We start from the raw sequence: 25472 nt of genomic DNA, 5'->3' as shown, positions 1-25472 counted from the left end.
TGAAACTCAGTTTTCATTACTTATTTATTCATTTAACTCAAATTCCTTTTATTTATTCATTCAACTACAAATTCTTTGGATTAAGCCCATACAAAGCTTAAAAAAAAACCGGAATTGTACAAAAAAAAAAGGGGCTAAAATCTAGATAAACCCATATAACAAGCCCATTAAGATTGAATTAAAGTCCAAGGCCCATGTTAAGCCCCAAAAAACAACTAGATTATGATCACCTCATACACTTTGACTCCGAGTAATTTTAAAAGTTCTATAAGTACGCATTTCTCTTGTGTCACTTAAAAATTAGGAGGTTTTTAAAATTATAATTTGATCAAAATTTAATAGTGATAAATCACAAGTCCAATAATAACTTTACAAGCCACCTCATTTTTTTAGGAACAGAATGTTGTACAAGAAGAACTAATATATAACGTTACTCCATGGTGAAAGGGTAAAAAAAAGTTTAAATGTTATATATTACTGTTTACTCCCGCCCTCAGTGGAGGAAGGCTATTCAATATTAATTTTTTTTAATTTTATGGTTTTGAAGATTTTGTTTTGATTCATTTAAAATGTTTAAATTAAGTGAAAACAAAACATATTTATCATGCCAGCCGGCCCCAAAGGTTCCTCTTCCAGGAGATGATCCTATATTCCTTCCTCTTCTACCACGCTCTTTATATCCCTTCCCAACGGTTACTTTTCCTTTCCTTCAACATTAGTAGCCTAAACCTGCAGGTTCACACACATGCTTAGAGAGAGAGAGAAAGAGAAAGAGAAAGAGAGTTTGTTTCAGTTTGTAGATGGATTTCAGTTCCTTCTTAACGTCCCTAGGGACGTCCTTTCTGATATTCGTGCTTCTCATGCTGCTTTTCACGTGGTTGTCGAGGAAGCCAGGGAACGTCGTGGTCTACTACCCGAACCGGATCTTGAAGGGTTTGGATCCCTGGGACGCGTACGGCGGCTCCAGGACCCGTAACCCGTTCGCGTGGATCGGGGAGGCTATGTCCGCCACCGAACAGGACGTCATATCCATGTCGGGGTTCGACACTGCTGTGTACTTCGTGTTCCTGAGCACCGGTTTGTCTCTTGTTCTCTCTCGCTTTCCATTTATATTGGAATAATGCTAGAACTAGAAGTAAATCTTTCGTCACTATTCGTAGATTTTTTTTTTTTTTTTGGGATTTCATATTCCAAGCCTATCGTTTTTAGTGAAAACTAAAGCCCTTTTTCTTCCTATGAAAAGTGGGAGCTATATATAGGGAGTTTCTTCAAATAAAAGAGAAAATTTTAAAAAAGCTTCGTGAATTATCCCTAAAAAATAACCGTTAGTTCACGAAGCTTTTTTAAAATTTTCTCTTTTAGGGATAATTGCACCGTTGGTCCCTGTGGTATGTTATAATTATTTTTCACTCTCTATGGTTTTAAAAGTTCATAGAAGGTCCTCGTGGTATGCAATAATTATAAATCGATCCCTGACGTCAAATTCTGTTAAATTTTTTAACAGATTCCGTCAAATGCCACTTCAGTGACACGAGTCGCCAATAAGATGGCGATACGTGTCCATCTTAATAAAAAAAAAATAAGTTTATTAAAAAATAAATAAAAATACTTTTTAAAAAAAAAAAAAAAATTCAAAAAAAAAAAGAAAGCTAAAAGGGGCGGCCTTCGTTTTTATTTATTTTTTAATAAATTTATATTTTTTTTATTACGATGGACACGTGTCGCCATCTTATTGGCGACACTTGTCGCTGACGTGGCATTTGACGGAATTTGTTAAAAAATTTAACAGAATTTGATGTCAGGGATCGATTTGTAATTATTGCATACCACAAGGACCTCTCGTGAACTTTTTAAACCATAAGGAGTAAAGAATAATTATGGCATACCATAGGGACTAACGGGCAATTATCCATATTTTTTAAAAAGCCTAGACAAATGTACTAAAGTGGTATGTCAAACTATCAAGGTATCCAAAATGCCACCTTTTTTTTTTTTTTATTATTCTATTCTTATAATACCTTTATTTTTTTAAAAACCAAAATAAAAAATTAATAAAATAAAAAAATAAACTAAACGAATTTTTTAAACCAAAAAAAAAAAAAGAAAAAAAACTCAAGGGGGTGGATTAATACAAAATATATATATTTATATATTTTGGATAAATGCAAAATCATTTCCTTTTGTTGGCCTAAATTACAAATTACTCTAGTCATATCAAAATGAATTTAAAGGTCTCTAGGGTATGCCAAAAAAATAATTTAGTTCCTGGAGTCAAATTCCGTTAAAAAATTTAACGGATTCTATTAGGTGCTATATCAGCGCCAATAAAATGATAACACATGTCATTCTTACAAAAAAAATATAAATATATTAAAAATATACATTTATAAAAATAAAATAAAAAAATTGGTCTAATGTTTTGACAGAATTTGACTGCAAAGACTAAATTGTTATTTTGGCCTATCCTGAAGACCTTTGAATTATTTTTTATTCCGCAGAGAGCGATTTGTAATTTAGGCCGGCCACGTAAACTAATTTTGCATATATATATATATAGATATTTGTTTAAAAAAAATAGTTTACTTTAGTTTTTAAGAGAATAAGGATATTATAGGAGTATAATAAAAAAGTGGCATTTTTGACACACCTTGATATATAGTTTAATGTATCACTCTAGCACACTTGTGACTTAAAATGTTGCCGAGCCACTCAGGATAATGGGCCGAAAATCAGTACACTACCCTTATAGGCGGGCAAATTTGAGCAGAATTTAAGTCTCCCCAATAACATTGGCAAACCTAGGTCTTTAGCAAGTTGGGAAACTTGGGATCCTTCACTCACCCTCGCTGGCAATGTGCTCCACCACATCCATAGCTTTTTGTATCTTTGAAGACATGTTTTTTTATATTGGAAAATGATTTTTCACATCCCAAATGCACAACTCTTACACACTTGAGGCACATTGGTGTGATCCATGCATGATGGGACCCACATGCATGGATCCCACCAATATGTCTCGAGTTGTGTAAGAGTTGTGCATTTGGGTTGTGCAACAAACCCATCTGTTTTATATATAGGTAACCCCTTTCAAATCTCTGCGAATGATTTGTGTACGAGCCTTTTTCGTATCATGGAAGATGGAGCTGTTTGTGTTATTCCTATTTTAAGTGATGAAATGAGAAACCTGTGGGTAAGTCAATAGGGTTACAATATGGGTAGAATTATTTCATTTATTAAGATTTTTGTTGATTACCCGAGTCTCACTACTTGTCAAAATTCAAAGTAAATGAATAAACTTCAAACCAAAATTTTAAGAGTATAACCGTGACAAAGAAATTCTAATTTTATTTGATGATGGAGAGAGTATCAATTACCAACTCCATCTCAATAAATATATAACATATATAAAAAGAAGAGAGGCAGAGATAAGGAGAAACAATACCACTCTGTGCAAATGCTTAGGTCAATCATGAGTTTAAGCATATATGCAGCTTGAAAGTAAAAAACTCAGAGAGAGAGAGAGTGAGAGACAGAGACAGATGGAGAACTTGGAAATGTTTAAGCAAAATCACTTTGTACATCCCTATTTTAGCCAATGAATGACTAAAGTCATTGTTAGCTTAAACAGATAAATGTTAATCTTCAACAATTTGAAATATACATATGATATTAACATTTGAACTATCAAACTGAATCATTACTTAAACAGTACTTGAACTATCAGAAACTGATAATAATGCTTGTAGTTTATGATCTGTTATACAACAATTAGGTCATCCTATAGTATAAAAAAACTCATTTACACCTTCATGAAATCATTTTGACTGAATAGGAATAAGTGAATGTCACTTTGACGGTAAGAACCTTAAACTAATTAAGGTTGTGTAGTTATAGATTTCTTTTATACAAACCTTTTTGGCAAGCTATAATTAGTTAATCTTCAAGAATTTGAAATATACTAATAACGATGCCTATAGTTTATGATCTGTTATACAACAATTAGGTAATCCTACATTATAAAAAACTCATTTGCACCTTCATGAAATCATTTTAACTGAATGGGAATAAGTGAATGTCACTTTGACGGTAAGAGCCTTAAACTAATTAAGGTTGTATAGTTATAGATTTCTTTTATACAAACCTTTTTGGCAAGCTATAATTAGTTAATCTTCAAGAATTTGAAATATACCGATAACGATGCCTGTAGTTTATGATCTGTTATACAACAATTAGGTCATCCTACAATATAAAAAACTCATTTGCACCTTCATTAAATCATTTTGACTAAATGGGAATAAGTGAGTGTCACTTTGACGGTAAAAACATACCTTAACGTAAGGTTGTATAGTGTTGGGTTTATCCTACATCGGTTGTGGAAGGGGCTGAGTGGTTAGTTTATAAGTGTGAAGGAAAGCCTCACTTCATGAGCTAGCTTTTGGGGTTGAGAGAGGCCCAAGACCACCTAACACTAGTATCAGAGCCCAGGTTTACCAATAAGTCTCAGGCCCAACAGTTCGCTGGAGAAACGGGTTGTCTATGTTCCTACCCAAGGCCCTATGTGTGAGGGAGAGATATATTGTTGGGTTCATCCCACATCGGTTGTGGAAGGGGTTTGGTGGTCAGTTTATAAGTGTGAGGGAAAACCTCACATCATGAGCTAGCTTTTAGGGTTGAGAGAGGCCCAAGACTTTATAGATTTCTTTTATACAAACCTTTTTGGCAAGCTATAATTAGTTAAAAAAACTTTTGCTTTCCCGAAGAGAAGCTTGTATTTGAGATTTCTTCTATTTGGTTCACTTTTTGACCTAAACATGTGAAGTTTTCAAGTGAAAAGCAAATGATTTCTTATACTATCTTTTTGCCAATTAATCTGCAGTTTTGAGAATCTTGGTCTTATCTAGCATAGTGTTGTTGCCAATGCTTCTACCAGTTGCTGTTACTGATGATAGTGTGAAGTCTACTACGGCAACCACAAGCAATGGGACCTTTAACGACCTTGACAAGTTATCCATGGGAAATATCAGAGTATGTTGCACAACTTTTCATGAACTGAATGGTTAATTCTCTTTCTTTTATTCTCTCTAGGCAGTAGGTTATCAAATGATGGATATGGCAATTAGATATTTATTAGATTTGTCAAAGTGAATTAAGGAATTTGTCTCATCCTAATAAAATCTCATACCTATTCTATAAATAGAGGCATATCTTAAATAGCTAGTGGTGCTAAATTTGTGATTTGTATGTTATGCTATATAATTAATGTCTTCTCGATCCAAAGTAAATATTCAATCTATTTGATGTAGACAAGTTGGAGTTCAATTGCATGAATAAAATAGGGGAGGACATTGGTGTCTGGACAAGTCTAGTGGGAGGAAACTAGAAAGGGAGCTTCGTTCGGATTGACGTTTGGTTCATGTCCGGACGGTCGTTCTGCATGGAGATCCAAGATGCGCGGCCTGTTCGGTAGCTCGTTTAGATTTAGTGGGGTTTAGTAGGGCTGCGACTTTATTTACTATATAAGTTAAATAAGGATGGCTTAGGCTGTCAGTTCTGTGTATTCTTCATCAGTTTTCAATAAGAAACACTATATGAGTGATTTTCTACCTGTTGTTTTCTTGAATCATTGATTTGTTCTTGGTTTTGGGAAGAGTTATTAACCAAGTGTTGTTTGTTTGTGATCAATCACACCCACACTGCATCCGTTGGTATTAGATCTAGGGTACGTTTTCTTTCCATGGCACGAAGGGGACGCGGAAGGGGAAATTGTTTTGTAGAAATTGGTGAGGTGCATGAGCTCGACGAAGCCATGTGTGATGATCAATTGACAACATGTTTGCATTTTTTCGAGGAGTAGTTTGATCGGTTTGATGATCGAATTGAGTAATTTGGAGAACAATTATAGCTCTATCCAAGCATCTTTTTTCCATTGGTGGCCCAAACGATCATCGTCGTCGACCAAATCCATGTTATGCGGTGGAGAAAGAATAGTATAGTATGGAGGATGACCTATCAACATGTTTATAGAGCGTAGATCACGGGGGAGCACGCTAATAGGGGGGGAGTCAGGCTTCAAACTTGACATTCCAGAATTTTAAGGTTGCTTGCAAACTGAAGAGTTGCTAGATTGGATAGTCGTAATAGAAGAAATTTTGGATTTCAGGGAGGTGCCCAATAAAAGGCAAGTTTCTTTAGTGGCAGTGAAACTCTAGCGTAGAGATGCTTGTGGTGGCAACAAATGAAGCAAAGTAGGGTGTGGTAAGGGAAGGCAACGATCAACAATTGGGAGAAACTATTGAAATAAATGAGGACCACATTCTTCCCCCATAATTATGTGCAGACCATGTACTAACAACTTCAAAACCTTAGGCAAGGAGCCCGATCCATGGATGATGACACCGTGGATTTCTAAAAGTTGGTGGCACGAGGGGATTTGGTGGAGTCCGATGATCAGTTGGTTTCATGATATATTGGAGGTGTGCACAATAATTTTATGATACTTTGAATTTCTTTGACCATCTTAATGTGTCTGAAACCCATTAGAGGGCATTGTATTTAGAAAAGACTCTATCTAGGATGCCTTTAGGATTGTTGGGTGGAGGTAGTAGTCGACTTATCCCCACATCCTCGGTACGTAGATTAGAGGGCAATCAAATGTGCAGCCTAACAAAGCGGGCTTCGAATAGAGTTCCAAAGTGCTTTTTAGCTTCACGTTTAACGACATGAAGATTGTACTCTTATTAAGCAAGGAGGTTGAGTCAAAACCTTAAAGAGAGGATGATAAAAATATCTTAGCTAGGAAGGAATTTATGGCTAAGATGCTAGCCTCAGGAGTAGTCTTTGTCATGTTGGGCATAGAGAGTATAAAGGAGGAATAGTGCCAAAATCTGTGAAAAGCTTATTAGAGGAATTTGCTAATGTATTTTCAAAAGAGTTTCCAAAAGGTTTACTTCCTCTGAGGGATGTACAACACCAAATTGACTTGGTACTGGGAACTAATCACCAACATTACAGCATGAGTCTTAAAGAGCATGAGGAGTTGAGGCGTCAGTGGAGGCTTGTTTTCTAAAGGTGATATCAAAGAGAGCCTTAGTCCATGCGCAATTCTAAAATTACTTACACGTGTGTAGATAGCCGAGCTATCAACAAGATCATTGTAAGGTATAGCTTTGCTATTCCAAGATTGGATGACTTGTTAAATCAGTTAAGTGGATCTACGATTTTTGCTAACCTAGATTTGAAGAGTGGGTAGAATCAAATACAAATTCGTCTTAGGGATGAATGGAAGGCCTCATTTCATACGCGTGAGGGGTTATATGAGTGGTTGGTGATGCCATTCAGGTTGTCTAATGTCGCAAGTACTTTTATGAGGGTGATGAACCAGAATTTCCTCCATTTAATTGGCTGTTTTGTTGTGGTCTATTTTGATGACATTCTTATCTCTTGTGCTAACCTTGATGTGCATCTTCAACATTTGCGAGAGGAGCTTGTAGTGTTACGCAGGGAGAAGTTCTTTGTTGTCAGTCTAGTGTTCGGTCATGATGGATTCTGTTATTTTCCTTGGTTATGTGGTGTCAAACGATGGTTTATATGTGGATGAGTCCAAAGTTACAATTGTCAAGCAATGGCCAATTCCTACTACATTGCATAAGGTGCAGAATTTCCATGGATTGGTGTCGTTCTATTGGTGTTTCATTCACAACTTCAATGCGATCATGGCGCCAATCACGGATTGCATGAAAGCTGGAAATTTTTTGTGGAGTTACGAAGTAGCTTCTGCATTTGAAGTAATCAAGGAGAAGTTGACTACAGCTCCTATACTTGCATAGCTAAATTTTTTACAGCCCTTTTAGTTGCATTATGATGCATCATCGAAGGTTGAGATTGGAATAGTGCTTCGTCAAGGCAGGAAGCTGGCAGCTTACTTCAGTGAGAAGTTGAGAGGATTGAAGCTTAACTATAACACTTATGATGTGGAGTTCTATAAGCTGGTGCAAGCCTTGAAGCATTGGAGTTCCTACTTGGCCTTCAATGAGTTTATCTTGTACTTGGACCATGAAGTATTGAAGCACCTTCATAGCTAAGATAAGCTTTCATCTAGGCATGTTAGTTGGGCGGCATATATCCAGCAGCTTTCCTTTGTAATCAAGTATAAGTCTGGAGCAATGAATAAGGTGGCAGATGCGCTTCGCTAAAAGGCGCTGTTATTTCCTACATTAAGGACAAAGGTACTTAGATTGATTTTTTAAAAATATTCTTTGTCTATTGATCCATTATTTGGTCCTATTGTTAGTGATGTGGCAATTGGTAATCGAGATGAATTTCTCTTCAAAGGAACCAATTGTGAATTCTTGAAGGTAGTTTAAGGATGAAGACCATTCAAGAGTTGCACAATGAGGGTCACATGGGCCGTGATAAAACGCTCAAATTGCTGGTGGGCAATGTTAGTAACCAAGTGCGCAGAAGGAGGTTGAAAAGTTTGTGGGGGGCTGTCAGATTTGTCAAGTGTCAAATGGTACAGCTATTAATGTTGGGTTGCCATGCATTTCCCATTTCGAATCAGCTATGGTCCAACGTGAGCATCGATTTTGTGTTGGGGTTACCAAGAACACAATGAGATAATGACTCTATATTTGTTGTGGTTGATCGGTTTTCTAAGATGGCTCACTTTATTGCATGCGAGAAGACTTCTGATGTAGTAAATATGCTCAATTGTATTTCCGAGAGGTTTATTGACTTCACACATTGCCATTGTCCATAGTTTTTGATCGGGACACTCAAATTCTTTGTCACTTTTGGAGGTGTCTGTGGAGATTGTCTAACACCAAACTAGATTTTAGTATTGCCTATCCTCTTCAAAGTGATGGGCAAACAGAAATGGTCAATCGGGCTTTGTGAGGTTTACTTGGGAGTTTGGTGGGTGACCATTTGAATTCAAAGGATCATAAGCTATGTTAACCGGAGTTTTCCTACAATAGGTCTACCAATCGAAGTACTAGGTTTAGTCCTTTATTTATTTTCTATGGATCTACCAATCTAATTTGCGTGCACTGTTGGATTTAGCACCCATTCATGATTTGCAATGTTGGAATGCTAATGTTGAAGATCTTATTACTCAGATTCAGGAAGTTCTCAAGGCTACAGTTCAGAAGTTGCAAGATTTTTGGCTAAATACAAAGAAACTGCTAATAAGAAAAGAAGTGTCGTAGTATTTGAGGAAGGTGATTTTGTGTGGGCTTTCTTAACCAAATATAGATTTCCTATTGGGGAGTATAACATGCCCTCTTCTCATAAGACTTCTGATGTATTCAATGTCAAGTATCTTTTACCGTATAGGGAGACTTATCTGATGAGGATGTGAATTCGATAATGACTTCTCTCCAACTCGGGGAGGATGATGTAAACTAGTTGACTTTCAATTGCATGAAGGAAATAGGGGAGGACATTGGTGTCCAAACGAGGTCTAAAACTCATCTGGATGAGTTTATTAGGAGGACAATAGAAAGGGGTCTAGGGAGTTTCATTCGAAATGGCATTCAGTTCAAGTTTGGACGAGTTGTTCAGCATGGAGATATGAGACGTTCATTTGGTAGCTCATTCAGAACAAGTTCGAACGAGGGCATGTTCATGGGAGATCAGAGATGTTTGTTTGGTATCTCATTCGGAACAAGTCTAGACGAGGAGTAGTTGCACTACTCGTTTGAATGAGTTAGTAGTTCCATCCGGGTGAGATCACTACAAACCAACTTAATTGTAGGCTTCAATAGGGTTGCGACTCTATATTATATAAGCTAAATAAGGATGGTTTAGTCCATCAATTTGTGTAATTTTTATCAATTTGGAATAAGAAACACACTTTGATTGATTTCTATCTATTTTTCCTCAAATCCTTGATTTGTTCTCGGTTTTAGGAAGAGTTTTTAATCTAGTGTTGTTTGCTTTTGATCAATCACACCCATGTTAAATCACAACTATACCTTTTATTTTGTGTTTATGAACTATATGTGCCCCATCATTTCTTCTAATTGCATTTTTTTTTTTTTTTTGGTGTTTGTGTTTGTTTGCATATACAGCGGAGGAGTCCTCGGTTGTGGGCATTTCTGATTGCCACTTACTGGGTTTCATTTGTTACATATTACCTGTTATGGAAGGCATATAAATATGTCTCTGTATTAAGAGCAGACACTCTTATGTCTTCTGAAGCGAAGCCTGAACAATTTGTTATTCTCGTTAGAGATATACCTCTAGCCCTTCGAGGTCAAACAAGAAAAGAACAAGTTGATTCATATTTTAATACTATCTATCCTCAGACATTTTACAGATCAATGGTGGTAACAGACAACAAAGAGGTAAGGCATTGATTTGCTATGTATGGTTTTCGTTTCTTTCTTTTACTTGACTGTTCAAGACTGCAAAGTGCTTGCAGGGTTCTTTATTTCTATTGCATTGTGATATACTCTTGTTTTCAATTTAAAAATTTTGTCGCTTTTAGTGATACTAGAATATTTATATAAGGCTAAATTACTAACTTGATTCCTTAGATTTGTACCTATATCAAATTGATTTTTACAATACAAAAAAATTCTTAAAGATCCTCCCACTATGCTCTTATATCAAATCAATTATTTTATACAAATTTTGAAATTTTTTCCAATGAAGCCCTATGCAATAAAATTTTATCCTCGTATAAAACTTTAAAAATGAAAAGAATTAAAAAAAAAAATGGAAGAAGAAGAAGAAGTTATGGCGGCCCACCTCTAGAGTGGCCAACCACCACCAAAAATGTGTAAGGGTACGTAGTCTAGAGTGTTGGCTGAACCATCTCAAAAGGGTTATTTATGGGGGTAGTTCGGTTACCTTCTTTTTTTCTTTTTTTCTTTTTACTTTATTTATCATTTTGGATTTTACTTTTATTTGAAGTAGAATTGTAATTTCGTAGGAGCTTCATTAGTAAAATTGACAACATTTGTCTTGAGGGATTGATTTGATATGAGAGTGTAGAACAAGGATCTTTAAGAAACATTTTTGTACCCTAGGTATCAATTTGATACAAGTCAAAATCCTAGAAATCAACCCAGTAATTTAGCCTTTATATAATACATGGTATTTCATATGTGCTGGCCCAAAGTTAGTGTTAGAATATTACCATTATCAAAATATTGTCATACTTGTGAATATTACCACTAGTAGAATATTTTCATAGTATTATTAGCATATTATGTTATATTGCTTATTCAGTAGCATATTAGCTATTGTAAATCAGTTGGGCATTATTTCTTAATTTTGTATTTAGTATATTTCCTTTCTTTCACAGGCCTCATTCAACTATAAATAGGACATTCTATTATGCACGCAGTTTATATATCATAAATACAAGCTTCTTTTCCACAATACTTTATCTTATCATTTTCTTCACAATAGCAAAGCTACCGTTTTTCGTGGTGCCATTAATAAGCCTTATTCCGCCACTCGTTCAAGTTCTCTTATTTAAGCAATCCTTTGGTGTTTTTCACTGTGAAAGCAACACACCAAACGCTTTGTTGTGGTTAGCTTTGCACTTAACATAAATTAGGAGTTAATCTCGACTAGTATGCGCCTCCACATGCCACACTCGCCACCATCTCACCTGTGTCAGACATATCAATCACCAAAATCGATCTATTAGTCGCCGATCGGAGGTTTTGTGAAGGAATGGCACCAAGAAGTGCCCTCACGCATTACCCTAAGTTCGACCACACCTTCACACTAGTGCATGCATTACTGGTTGACTTGTGTGTGATATCCACATGCCTATACGTTTCACGCATGCCTAGACCAAGTCAACTCCAACCGGTTCAATTTTTGATATGGATCTATACCCAGTTCATACTTGTGACCGCACTTTTTGCCGCACTTGATTGCTACTCAAAGGTTTCATGCTTGTTCTATTGCTTGCATCACACCTAATTGCAGCCTAATCCAAGCTCACATCTCTTTTGATGTTCATGTTGCACCTGATCTTAGTCTCCTACATCAACTTATTTGACAACCGAGCTCACACCCAAGTAATTGCCCCTACTGCACCTAATCCTTTTCGGCAAAACAAAACCCAAAAAGAGAACGAAAAAAGAAAGTTACCATTTCTCATATTCCTTCTAATCTTGACAACGTTATATGTCCTTTTGACAATATTTTGGATGGATCCAAATATAATATGTGGGCCCAAAATATGGGTGTTTTTCTGAGAGGGTGAAATGACGTTATGTTTTTGGAGACGTTTCTAAACCTGTATAGCAAGAAGGCAAGACCAAAGATAACTTTCCACCTCGTCTCGAAGATTGGGATAATGTGCATAGAATCCCCACTTTTTTTCTTTTTTAAGAAAAGAAAGAAGAATAGGAAAATATCCTCTCTTGGTTCATTAACACTTCTATTCCTTCCAATCACATCCTATTTCCCAAGCTTAGGAATGCAAACGCTGCTTGGGATTTTCTAGCGAAGCGATATAATTGTACTTATGATGGCTCACTACTGTTCCAGATTCAAACTAAGCTTTGTCATATGCTTTAGGAACTAGGTCAGTCTATTGCTAATTTATTCTCAAGTAAATAATCTTTGAACAAGTGTATGTTGTAGACCCTCAGGTGAAGTGTTTTGAAGATGTGGAATTATTTGCAGCGTATCATGATCGTCAAAAATTTATGGACTTCATAATGGCTTTTTGTGAGGACTTTGAGTCCATTCGAGCTTCTCTTCTACACTGTACCTTTATTCCTTCTCTTAAGGTTGGAGTAGCAAAGCTCATCTCTAAAGAGAATCACTGTTCCACTATGAAAATGCAATCTCCAGATATGGTTGCGGTTGCTGCCTCACATGGTGCTTCCAAATCTCCTATACCTCTCTCTAGACATTCAACATCGCAGTCATCTTCGAAGACTTACTTTTGCAAATATTGGCGACGTCCTGGTCAGTTAGTTCCTGAACATTGCAAGCTACAACACAAAATGTAGTTACGGGCTCCCTTCCAATAGTCAGCCGCAATTGGTCCATCTACTTCTTCTACACTTGAGTCTTTTAATGAGAATCAATCTCAATCCACTACTCTCACTGCAACTTATGTTGAGGCATTAATTCATCAGGTTCTATCATGATCCTCTACTGCTTTGTTCTTCACTTAAGCAAATCCTCTTGGTTTATAAACTTTGGGTGTTGTAACCTTATGACCCCTAATCCCATTATATTTTCTCAAAAGTATTCTCTTGCTCTCCTAATCCTATCATTTACATTGCTCATGGTTCTCATTTGCTTGTCAACAACATGGAGTCTATTTCTTCCTCTAATTTATCTATTGGTGACACGTACCTTGAACAACTTTGTGAACTAGGTCTTGAGCTAAATTTTTCTAAAAAATGAATTGATGTGCAAGATCCATAAACGGGTCATCTAATTGGGATAGGTCATAAGATTGGACATCTTTATGAGATTTCTTTTCTACAGATTCCTTCCCACTTTTCTATTTCAGTTACTGCATTCATGTCCTCTTCTAGCTTATGGGATTCTTGTTTGGGTAATGCCTCTTTACCATGTGTCCACCTTTTCGCTTCTCAGCGTCATCTAGGTTCCGTGGATTTAAAACATTTTCATTATGTCTCTTGTCCTCTTGGAAATCAAACACATTTATCATTTAATAAAAGTGAATCTTTCTCGTCTCCACCTTTTGATTTGATCAATTCTGATATTTGGGGTCCCTCCCGGTTTCCACTTAGGGAGGATCTTGCTATTTTGTTATTTTTGTTGATGATTATTCTTGTTATACTTGGATATATCTTTTACAACATAGATCTGAACTTACTCATATTTATCAAAATTTTCACAAAATGGTAAAAACTTAATTTTCTTGTACCATCAAAATATTTCATTCAAATAATGTTATGCAACAGAATGAAAAATCATTTCTCGTTGTTTTTAACCAACATGGGACAATTTCCCATCGTTCTTGTCTTACACCTTTCAACCGGAATGGATGTGTAGAACAAAAACATCGTCAAATATCTGACATTGTAAGAACTATTCTCATTTCTACTTTTGTTCTTTAAATATTTTTTTAGGTTAAACTGGTCTTCTTTTTGTTTACACAAACAATCGAGTCCTTTTGAGCTTCTATATGGAAAAGTTCATTACAACTCCTTTCGTGTTTTTTTCGTTGTGCTTGTTTTGTCACTCTTCCTCCACATGAACACAATAGACTTGAACTTTACTCCTAGTTATGTTGCTTTCTTGGTTATTACATTGCTCAAAAGGGCTATCATTTGTATGATCCCATAACTAGACTCCTCCGTGTTTCTCTTCATGTGGAGCTATGGGAACATAAATTGTTTACCAGTCACTTGAATTTTCCGCATTCTTCCTCCAATTATTCGCCCATTTTCATTGATCTATCCATTGCTTTGTTTTCTTAGTCTTCTCCAGAAAATTCAAGCTTCTTAAACAATCCTTCCATAGCTATTTTTTGTACACTTGATGCGTCTAATGGTCATCATGTTACATCACTCACCCAGATTCTCCTGAGGCCTTTGAACTTCATCACTTTAGTAGGTTAAGAGAACCTTCAACCCATCTTCGAGATTGTCATTTTTTTTGCTATTGCTACTCTTCATGAACCTCCCACTTATCGTGAGACAACCCTCTTTGGCAGAAAGCTATGTCTGACGAATTAGATGCCTTTACCAAAACTCATACTTGGGACTTGGTGGATTTTGAAAAATGTGCAGTTTGATGTACGTGGGTTTGCAAAATCATGACTTAGGCAGATCATTCAGTGAAACGCTACAAGACTTGCCTTGTTGCGAAAGGCTTTGTCCAAGAGTACGATGTTGACTATGAGGAGGCTTTTGCTCTTGTAGCATGACTCACAAATGTTAGATATTTGTTTCAGTTGCTACAGTTTGTCGTTGGCAATTGTTTTATAGATGTCAAAAATGTCTTTCTCAATGGTGATATTACAAAAGAAGTCTATGTTGCCTCCACCTAGCTATAAGCACCCTCCACATAAAGTCTATCTACTTTGTCGTGCTCTTTATGCTCTCACACAAGCTCCTTGAGCTTGGTTCGCCAAATTTAGCTTTGTAATTGCCGAGCAAGGTTTTTTCCTAGTTCATATCATTTTTTACTATTTATAGGAACTAATAATGTTGGTACTATTCTTATTCTTCTCTATGTTGATGATATAATCATTACTAGTGACGATATTTATGGCATACGTGCTCTTCAGCATTTTCTTAGTCAAAATTTTGAGATGAAGGAAGTGGGGACACTCAGCTATTTTCATGGTCTTGATGTTACTTTAGGTGCCAACGGTTATTATCTCTCAAGAGAAATATGCCTTTGATCTACTCTCCCTTGCCGGTTTGAGAGACAATAAGACGCCTAGCAGCCCTCTTGAGACAAGTCAAGCTTCTTATTAGTGATGGTGAACCTATTCCATATGCCGCTCTCTATAGGAAGTTGCCCAATCTAGCACTGAAGCTGAGAATTGCGCGCTTGCGGACACTACATCTATTTTTTTTTTGGGTTATACTGGCTTTTCTCAAACATGGGTACCACTCAGATTGTAAGTTCTCCCATTCATTGTGATAATCAAAGTGCAATATAGGTTGCCCATAATTAGGGGTGAGCATGGGGGGGGGGGGGGGGGGTTCCCCATTTTTTGGCCCCGCCCCGCACACCTGTGGGTTCTCAAATTTACACCCGTAAACCGCATAAAATCAGTGACATTTGTGCGGGGTGGGTGATGCAGAGCGGGGGATGCGGGGTTTGCAGGTTGTGCGGGTATCCTCGATTCAGGCCAAAACATGAGAAAAATCAAACCAAAGCCAGATTCAATACCAAACATACACAAGCAGTGATAATTCTTTCCAGTATATGTTGCATATAAGAGGAACCTGGATGAAATGGTGATAGTTATAGCACAACAATAACAACAACAACAACAAGAATATTCTTGAAAGAGGATTGCCATAAAGAAAATTAGACATTCTTGGACTCACCTCCTCATCCTGTGTATCAACAGGACTATTTGGTAATGCTTTGTTTACCCACAGACCATAGGATTGACGGAGTTAGTGAAGATGGGAATGATCGATTGAGGCTGTGGCGTTGTGCGGCGTAGGGGAAGAAAAGGGAAGATGAAGAACTTAGGATTTTTTCTGGGGTGTTGCGTTTTTAGTATTTAGGCTAAACGCACCATATGAGTATTTAGGCTAAGCACATCGTTTGGAGTAGGAAGTGTAATGATTAATAGCTGTATCACACTTTAAAAAATACTACAACCTACATGCGACACATGATCCACTGGTCTTTAAGTCTCTTCTTTTCCTTTTAGGTTTCACTGTTTCAACTTGGGCTCTTCTTTTCCTTTCTTCTTTTCACAAATCCTCCAGGCTCCAATCCTCCTCCAGTCCACCGTCCTCCGTTAGTAATGAAGATGAAGAGAAGATAAAGAGCTAGAAGAGGAAGAAAATAAGAGAAACATGAAAAAGGGGGTGCGGCTGCGGGGCACTAGGGTTAAGGAAAGGGGTGGGGTTTTTTTAATCATATATATAATTCATGCGGGTAGGGGCGGTGCGGGCCGGGCCCTCGATTTTTTTCAAATGCCCCCCCCCCCCCCCGCAGCCCGCACCGCACCGTGCGGGGGGCCCAAATATAGGCCTGTGGCCCGCCCCATGGGTGTGGTTTTCCTGCTAGATGGGGCAAGGCGGGGCGGGTATCTTCGGGTTTTGCTCACTCCTACCCATAATGATGTTTTTCATGAGCACACCAAACATATGGAGATTGATTGTCATTTCATATGGCATCTTCTTAGACAGGGTACCTTACATTTACGATCAATCGCATCATAATATTAGCTTGCCGACATATTCTTGAAGTCTCATCCACTTGATTGACTTCATTATCTTGTTTCCAAACTCAAGCTGGCTTCACCACCTAGAGTTTTGGTGGGGGGGGGGGGGGGGGGGGGTTAGAATATTATCATTATCAGAATATTACAATACTTGTGCCATAATATTTTTCTGTTGTGCAAAAGACCACAATTACGATAAATAAGGCAAGACAATCACACACAATAACACCAAGATTTACATGGTTCTCCTAATGTGAGGTACGTCCATTGGCAGAAGTGATTACGAAGAAAGTCACTATCACAGAAAGAGTACAAAGACAGAAGAGAGAAAATCACTCATAACCTAAAGCCCCAATACACCCAAATCTCACTATCACACAAAAGAGATTCTTTCCCGATGACAGATGGCTGCTAATCTCTCTTTTTCTCTCTCATTGTTAGAGGGCCTCTTTTCCTTCTTTCTTGAGGTTTCTCCAAGAGACTTCTGTACCTCCAAGAAGAAAGATAACAATCCCTGGTCTTTATCTTTGGTGCTGTCACTAAATCTCAAAACACAATGTCCAACACTCTTTGATATCAAGCACAGCAACCCACTATTTCTTGCAGTTAAAAACTCATTTTTTTGCGGCGAGAAACAAAGCGACCCATCATGTCCTTTTATAAAGGCTCAAAGTCAGTGTTGAGAGAGAGACAATTCGATGGAGGAAAGGATTTCTTCTCCTACTCTAAGTAGGCTACGTAAGTCCAAAACTAAAAAGGAATAAAACAAAGCAGCGGAGCCCAGACATTAATTGATGGGTGAAAGGCTTACATTAACAATCTCCACATTGACTTGAAACCCATCAAGTCTAACAATACGAATCTCCTTCGGATGTCTCCACTAAGGGCCCTAAGGGCAATCACAATCCACAATTGCCACTCAAGTCCAAGCATCTCTTGAGCTTAAGCATTGGACCTGGTTTAGATAGAACACCATGCTTCTCTACCAATCCCGTTGACGACAAAACTTTCCCAGCTAACTTTGTCTTCCTATAGACCCATTTTCACCATGTAGCCTTATTTCCCTTAGGCAATTCTACCAACTTATAAGTGTTACCTTTCTGTAGTGACTCCACCTCTTTTGGCATACCATCCTGAATAGACGATGAATCTCCCCTACCAGTTGTCAAGTCAAAAGAGACAATGTCCTCAAACCCATACATTTCTGATACTTTTCGATCACTTTTCTCTTTGCCTCTTGCTAAAGAATAAGGCTCTTCCTAGTGTTGTGAGTCTCTTGAAAACTGATCATCACATACATCTGTGAGTGAACATTGGTCATCAAGCTCCACCTTCACGACTTGTTTCCCTTTCTGGCTATTAGTTGATGCTTCATCTTCACCCTTTCTTAGCTTATAGACCTCATCAAACACCACATCTCTCCTAAAATTTGCCTTCTTTGAGACTAGATCCCATATCCTATAGCCTTTAACATCGAACAAACCAAGACAAATACATTTTCTTAACTTTGAATCCAATTTCGACCATTCTCCATTTTGCACATGAACGTATGCAGGACAACCAAATATTCTCAACACTGAATAATCAACCGGTTTACCTGACCATACTTCCTCTGGAACCTTGAAATCAATTGCTACTGTTGGAGATCGGTTGGTGACGAAGCATGCATAATTAACTGCCTCAGCCTAAAAACTCTTTGGTAACCTTGCATCAAACCCCATGCATATAGCCTTTACTAGCAATGTTATGTTTCATCCTTTTGGCAACTCTGTTTTGCTGTGAAGTCTCTTTTACTATGAAGTGATGAATAATGGCTTCTGTTTTATAGAATTCCAAGAATGCAATGTCTCTTACTCTAAACCATTACCAGATCTTACATACTTCACTTTTCTTCCACTCTGATTTTCCACATATGCCTTCTACTGCTTGAAGATGGTGAAATCCTCTAACTTGTGCTTCATAAAATAAACATAGACCTTTCTTGGAAAATCATCAACGAAACTAACAAAATAATATGCACCTCCGTTCGAAGACACTGCTACTAGTCCCCAAACATTTGAGTGAACATAGTTGTGAACACCTTTGCTTATATGAGATGACACCTTAAAGCTGACTCTTCGTTGCTTCCCATACAAGCAGTACTTGTAGGAACCCAATTTACATGACTTCAAATCTTTCAATAAATTTCGCTTGTGAAGCTCAAGCATACTACGCTCGCCTAAATGGTCAAGCCATATATGCCACAAAATAGTATCATCACTATTTGGTTCTGCCGAGGTGGATGCTGCAGCTCCACTTGTAATTGTGTTCTCGAGTAACTTATACAAATTACCAATTTTCTCACCATTCATTACCATTAAAGCACCTTTGGCTATTTTCATAACTCTATCTTCAGCTAAATAACTATAGCCCAAAAGAATCCAATGTGCCCAGCGATATCAGATTTTTCTTAAGATCTGGAACATATGTAACACCCCGGTCCCATTTTGAGAAGATGAGTAGCCCACATATAGAGTGAATGGTTTACAAGATATGTTCATAAGTGCTAAGTTCCACATTGCTTACTTAGTTGGTAAAACTGGGTTTATAAGTTATTCTAGTGAAACTCCAAATTGACTAGTCCTTTTGGAGTGATAGCGCAGATATGGCTAGCACTTTTTCCTAGGTCGTTACAACATATCTAACATTAGTGAGTATTCTTACAAACCTGTCAAACATCGTGACTTTTATGCACCTATTCCAATGGCCTTACACCTAGCATCATTACCCATTAGCACAGTACCTGCATTATAGGATTTTGAGTGTGTCAAACCATTGCCTATTCGGACACATTATATGAACAAACAGTGATATGAACAAGCATAATCTAAAATCCAAGAATCTATGAGAGAATCTGTACCTGAGGAAACTGAAAGAGCATCTGCGCTAACCTCACTGTCATTGGACTCGTCATTCACCACACTGGCTAAATCTACAGAACCTTTATGATTCTTCTTATCTTCCATGTCTTATTTCATCAGCCTACAAAATCTTCTGTAGTGCCCTTTCTTGTGACAATAATAGCAATCCATGTCTTTTGCATCTAACCAAGATTCTTCAGCCAGTGCCGATCTTAGATCGAGACTTCTTACCTATGCCATTTTTCCTCTTAAACTCATCTCTTTCACGCTTTGGCTCAAACCTTGCCACAAGCCCATCTGTCTGATCATTAACAGGTTTTCTCCTCGTTTCATGTGACAAGAGAGATGTCACTACAAAAAAGCCATTATTTTGAGTCGCTTGAATAGTGTCATTTTTTGACCAAAATAAAATAAAATGATACTATTAATTTTAAGTCGATTGGAAAGCGACTTAACACATAGGGTTTGGACTCTAGGTTAGAGTCGTTCTGCTGTTCAAACGACTCCACTTAAAGTCGTTTGAACAGTGAAAGACTTCAAATGATCAAGAGTTGTTTTAGCTGAAAAACAATTTCAAATGATTAAAGTCATTTGAAACACCCAATTTAAAACCCAAATTCTTTAATTATCTCAAAAAAAAAAAAAAACAGCCATCAACCCATGTACCCTTCTCAAACCTTCTATAAGTTCTATCAAACACCTCATGTGCCTTATACAAACAATAACAGAAAAGAATGCCAAAAACATAATTAAAGGAATTGAAGACAAAGTACACACACACAAAAAAAAAAAAGAAAAAAAAAAAAGCTCTTCCCCGAACACAAAAGACACAAACACATGCATGCATGCATCGTGACACGACAACCCAACAAAATCGAATGTAAAATCAAAAGAGGAAGGAAAAATATCACGATTGCCAATAGCGAGAGTGGATCGATGAACGGTGAAGTGCCCTGTGGGTCATGCCCAATCCCGCTGTGAGAGGTAGAGAAAGAAAACGATCAAATATTATGGAACAAGAGAGAGAAGATCAGATAAGAAGGAATATCAACTAACGTTCAAGCTAGAAGGGAAAACTCATATAGGGTGCGTTTGGGATTGTGATTTCGTAGACAATAAGTGCGATTTTAAACCAAATCGCAGAACATAGATCGTTTGGGAACTGCGTTTTTAAAAATTGCGATTTGAAAACGCAGAAAATCTGCTTTTTCAAATCGCAGATAAGATGGTGCTTTTTTGAAAACGCAGAATTTTAAAAGGTAAATTCGCGATTTTAAAGGCTAAATTGTGATTTTGCCAAACGCTTAACTGCGTTTTTAAAAATCATTTTTTTCAAATCGCACATTTTTAAATCGTTATTTTAAATCGCACTTTTTGAAATCGCAAACCCAAACGAACCCATATACGTACAGAAGAGAAAAGAGGGAATATCAACCACGTTAAATTTAGCGACATTTACCATTCAGATAACACTAATTTTAAATTTAGTATCGATAAACAGTAAACAACACATAAAATTAATTTAGCGACATTCACTGTTCAAACGATACTAAATTTAAATTTTACGTCGTTTGAACGGTAAACGATGCTAAATGACGTCATTTTATACAAACGACACTAAAAAGTATGTCACTAAATCCCCTCCATTTTCTTTTCTTTTTTGTTTGTAGTGTGTAGTCACCTCTTCAAACGCAGTCTTTTTCCTTATACGACAATGTCATAACCAAGTGATCATAAGAAAGGAGAAGCGATGTGAACAAAAGTATGGCTTTATCTTCTTCTTCTTCAATTTCACTCCAAAATTCAACAGCTGTGTATGCATGCAACATGTTGAACTTGTTGAGGTGCTCCAGCAAACGATATATAATTAAAGGAACCAAAAAGGAATATAACAAAGCAGCGGAGCCCACACATGAATTGATGGGTAAATATTCCTTATTTACTAACATAGTAGTTATTGTAAATCAATTAAGCATTATTTCTAGATACTGTATTTCATGTATTCTTTTTTCTTTTTTCTTTTCACCTGCCGCATTCAACTTTAAATAGATCATTCTATTGTATACTTCATATATTAGAAATACAAGCTTCTTTTCCGCAATTCTTTAGCTTGTCTTTTTCTTGGGTTGGAACAGTATCTCATATGGAAGTAGAATGTGTAAGCATTTCTAGATACATTAGAAAAGTACAATAGGTTTATGATTATTTAAATTGATTTATTACCTAACATTGATTGTTTCTCCTAGGTAAACAAAATTTGGGAAGAGTTAGAAGGGTACAAGAAGAAGCTTGCACATGCTAAAGCCATATATGCAGAGTCAAGAAGAACTGGTAAACCAGAAGCAAGACCCACCAACAAAACTGGCTTCCTTGGTCTCTTTGGTGCAAAAGTGGATAGCATAGAGTACTACAAGGAAAAGATTAATGAATTAATCCCAAAACTGAAATCGGAACAAAATCTCACTCTCAGAGAGAAGCAGCAAGATGCTGCTCTGGTCTTTTTCACAAACAGGGTGACTGCAGCTTCTGCTGCTCAAAGCCTGCATGACCAAATGGTTGACAAATGGACAGTTACAGATGCTCCTGAACCACGTCAACTGCTATGGAATAATCTTAAAATCAAGTTTTTTCAGAGGCAAGTACGGCAATTTGTGGTGTATGTTATTGTGGCCTTGGCCATACTTTTCTACATGATTCCAATTGGGTTTATTTCTGCTCTCACAACACTGGACAATTTAAAGAAACTTCTCCCATTTGTAAAGCCAGTTGTGAATTTGAAAGCACTCAGGACAGTGTTGGAAGCTTTCCTCCCTCAGATTGCACTCATTATCTTCTTGGCTTTGTTGCCCAAGTTCCTTTTGATTCTCTCCAAGGCTGAGGGAATTCCCTCTGTAAGCCATGCAGTAAGAGCTGCTTCTGGGAAATATTTCTATTTCACTATGTTAAATGTTTTCATTGGAGTGACAGTGGGTGGAACCTTGTTCAGTACACTCAAGACCATTGAGAAGAATCCTAACTCTGTAGTTACAATACTAGCGAATGGTCTGCCAGGCAATGCAACGTTCTTCCTGACCCTTGTGGCTTTGAAGTAAGATAATGATTTTGCATTTCTTATATTTGTTGTTTCTTTTCTTCGGAAAAACTTTACTTATCACTCATCATCTTTCATCACTTTTGCAATCATACCCATAAACTTTAAAAAGTGTCAATTTAGTGTATCTATCTTTCAATTTTTTTCAATTTCACCTCTCTATTAGAATTTTTCGTTAAATCCTAATGGAGGGGTGTCAAAAATTCTAAAATACCCCTCATTTTTTTTTAAAAAAAAAAAAAAAAATCTAGGATTTAGGCATTGTTTAAGATTTAACAGAATTTGCAAAAATACTCATGATTGAATCTTTGAAATTTTTTTATTTTTTATTTAAAAAAAGAAAAGAAAACATGTGTATTTTGAAAATTTTGATAGGATTTAACAGAAAATCCTAATGGAAATGTGAAATTGAAAAAAATAAAATAAAATAAAGATAAATACACTCAATTGGCATTTTTTAAAGTTTAAGGGTATGATTGCAAAAGTGATAAAAGATCAGGAGTGGTAAGTGAAGTTTGCATTTCACGTACTCTTTTTTTTTTTTTTTTCATCTTCTATTTTTGAGGTCTTATGAGTTAGAGATATGTACCTTTCTAATTATCATAATAATAATATGTGCATTTAAGCTTTACAATACAATAATTCTATGATTCCCAGGTTCTTTGTAGGCTATGGTCTTGAACTGTCTAGAATAGTTCCTTTAATCATATACCATTTAAAGAGGAAGTATCTGTGTAAGACTGAGGCTGAGTTGGTAGAAGCTTGGTATCCTGGAGATCTCAAATATGGAACTAGGGTTCCTGGTGACATGCTGATTGTCACAATTGTCCTGTGCTACTCTGTTATAGCTCCTCTTATTCTCCCATTTGGCGTGGTTTACTTTGGCCTGGGATGGCTAGTTCTTAGAAATCAGGTAATTTTCATTGATTTTTTGTTGAATTCATGATTCTTATTTGACCAAGCTCTTTCCTATGCTGGAAGCAAATTGAGGAATATATCTTTTACCCTGTTAAATCACTTTAATATTTCCCCTCATGTGTGGCTCAAACTCTCTTTTAATATGTGAGGCCTAGCACGTGAAATATTTAATTGAAAATTGAGAGTAAATGACTGAGACAAGATTCGAACTCGGGACCTTTAGCTCTGATACCATGTTAAATCGCTACTTATTTCAAAAGCTTAACTTGACTGCCAGGACGACGGCACGAGAAAAAGGGGAAAAAAAAAATGATATGATTCCATGTCGTATTTATATTCCTTATGGGAGAATTACCTTCTAGGATTGATTGTAATCATGTTTCTGTGTGATGTTTCATACAACAGGCACTCAAAGTTTATGTTCCATCTTATGAAAGCTATGGAAGGATGTGGCCTCACATGCATTCACGCATCCTAGCAGCTCTGATAATATACCAAGTCACCATGTTTGGTTACTTTGGGGCAAAGAAATTCGTCTATGTACCATTCCTAATTCCACTCCCCATACTGTCCTTGGTCTTTGGATATGCCTGCAGTCGGAAATTCTACCGCTTTTTCCGTGACATGGCTCTGGAAGTTGCTTGCCATGATTTGAATCAAATTCCTAACATGGACCAAGTTTTCAGATCTTTCATCCCACCATGCTTGAGATCTAAGGAGCTTGATGATGATGAGTTTGAAGATGCTTTGTCACCATAAGTTTGATGTACATTTGTGTATTCCACGGGATTTATGTTGGTTTTTATACTCTTGTTTAAGATAACTTACATGGAACTTGGCATATTTGTTTAAGATTGATGATGCTCTGTAATCTGTCATATGTTATGTTAATTTGAACCACCTTGGGTGGAATTTCTTATTTGAATGGAGATGTGATGCAGCAGAAACATGGCATGTCGTTAATCAACTAGCAACAATCAACTGTTTTCAACTACCATCGTGAATTTACCGTGTGACTTTCCACTCCCCACATCCTCTTTTTCAACTTCCACGAACAGGGCATAACAGAGCCCCTTGGTAACAAACAAAGAGAGAGAGAGATATGCCTCAGCTTCTGTCATCTGTCATTAGATAATGCAAGCATTCCAACTCAGAAGATCATAGCCGTGCCTTCAAATCCAGGAGTTGGCTCATTATCCAACTTATATTCGATGATAATTTTGAAAGTCACGTAACATTTGAGAGGGCACGAGAAAGACTGAAGTCTCTCAAATCTGTCAAATCGTGCTTCCCTTACCCAAAATCTAGCCCCTTCTTGGATTTTTTTCTTTCAATTGTCATTTATTTTTTATTCAATAATGGATTGTTTTTCTTTCTATTTTTCTTCTCACTGACCACCATCTTCTCCATTAAAAAAATTGAATAATTGCACCATTGGTCCTTGGGTTGGCCTAAATTACGAATCACTCCCTGTGATACTATAATTACAAATCACTCCCTGAACTCGTTTTCCATCCACTAAGTAGACAAAGTTCGTTAGTAGATTACAATACAAATAATATTTAGAGGTTGTCTCATTATTTATATGACGTGGCAAACTAACGGATTCTGTTAATTTAGAGAACGAAAAACAGGTTTAAGGAGTGATTCGTAATTATAATTTACCACAAAGATCCTCCATGAACTT

The 25472-nt window shown here is 36.9% G+C and overlaps 1 protein-coding gene across 1 annotated transcript; it reads left to right on the top strand.

Annotated features, from left to right (window-relative positions):
• Window positions 1-727: 727 nt before the first annotated feature.
• On the top strand, window positions 728-24699 carry LOC133868564 (CSC1-like protein ERD4). The gene is made up of 6 exons (XM_062305493.1): window positions 728-1077; window positions 4877-5025; window positions 10071-10346; window positions 22023-22864; window positions 23525-23780; window positions 24191-24699. Exons 1-6 carry the CDS (start codon window positions 801-803, stop codon window positions 24542-24544), a joined length of 2154 nt encoding a protein of 717 aa, XP_062161477.1. The 5' UTR covers window positions 728-800; the 3' UTR covers window positions 24545-24699.
• The last annotated feature ends 773 nt before the right edge of the window (window positions 24700-25472 follow it).

The sequence above is a fragment of the Alnus glutinosa genome, chromosome 5 (assembly GCF_958979055.1).
Source record: "Alnus glutinosa chromosome 5, dhAlnGlut1.1, whole genome shotgun sequence".
Classification (NCBI taxonomy): Eukaryota; Viridiplantae; Streptophyta; class Magnoliopsida; order Fagales; family Betulaceae; genus Alnus; species Alnus glutinosa.
Note: the sequence above shows the minus strand (reverse complement) of the source record. Positions and strands in the feature narration are given on the sequence as shown.

Coding starts and splice junctions, on each gene's coding strand:
- LOC133868564 (XM_062305493.1), top strand. CDS start 801: ATGGATTTCAGTTCCTTCTTAACGTCCCTAGGGACGTCCTTTCTGATA. Junction 10,347..22,022: donor TGGTAACAGACAACAAAGAG/GTAAGGCATTGA, acceptor TGTTTCTCCTAG/GTAAACAAAATTTGGGAAGA. Junction 23,781..24,190: donor GGCTAGTTCTTAGAAATCAG/GTAATTTTCATT, acceptor TTCATACAACAG/GCACTCAAAGTTTATGTTCC.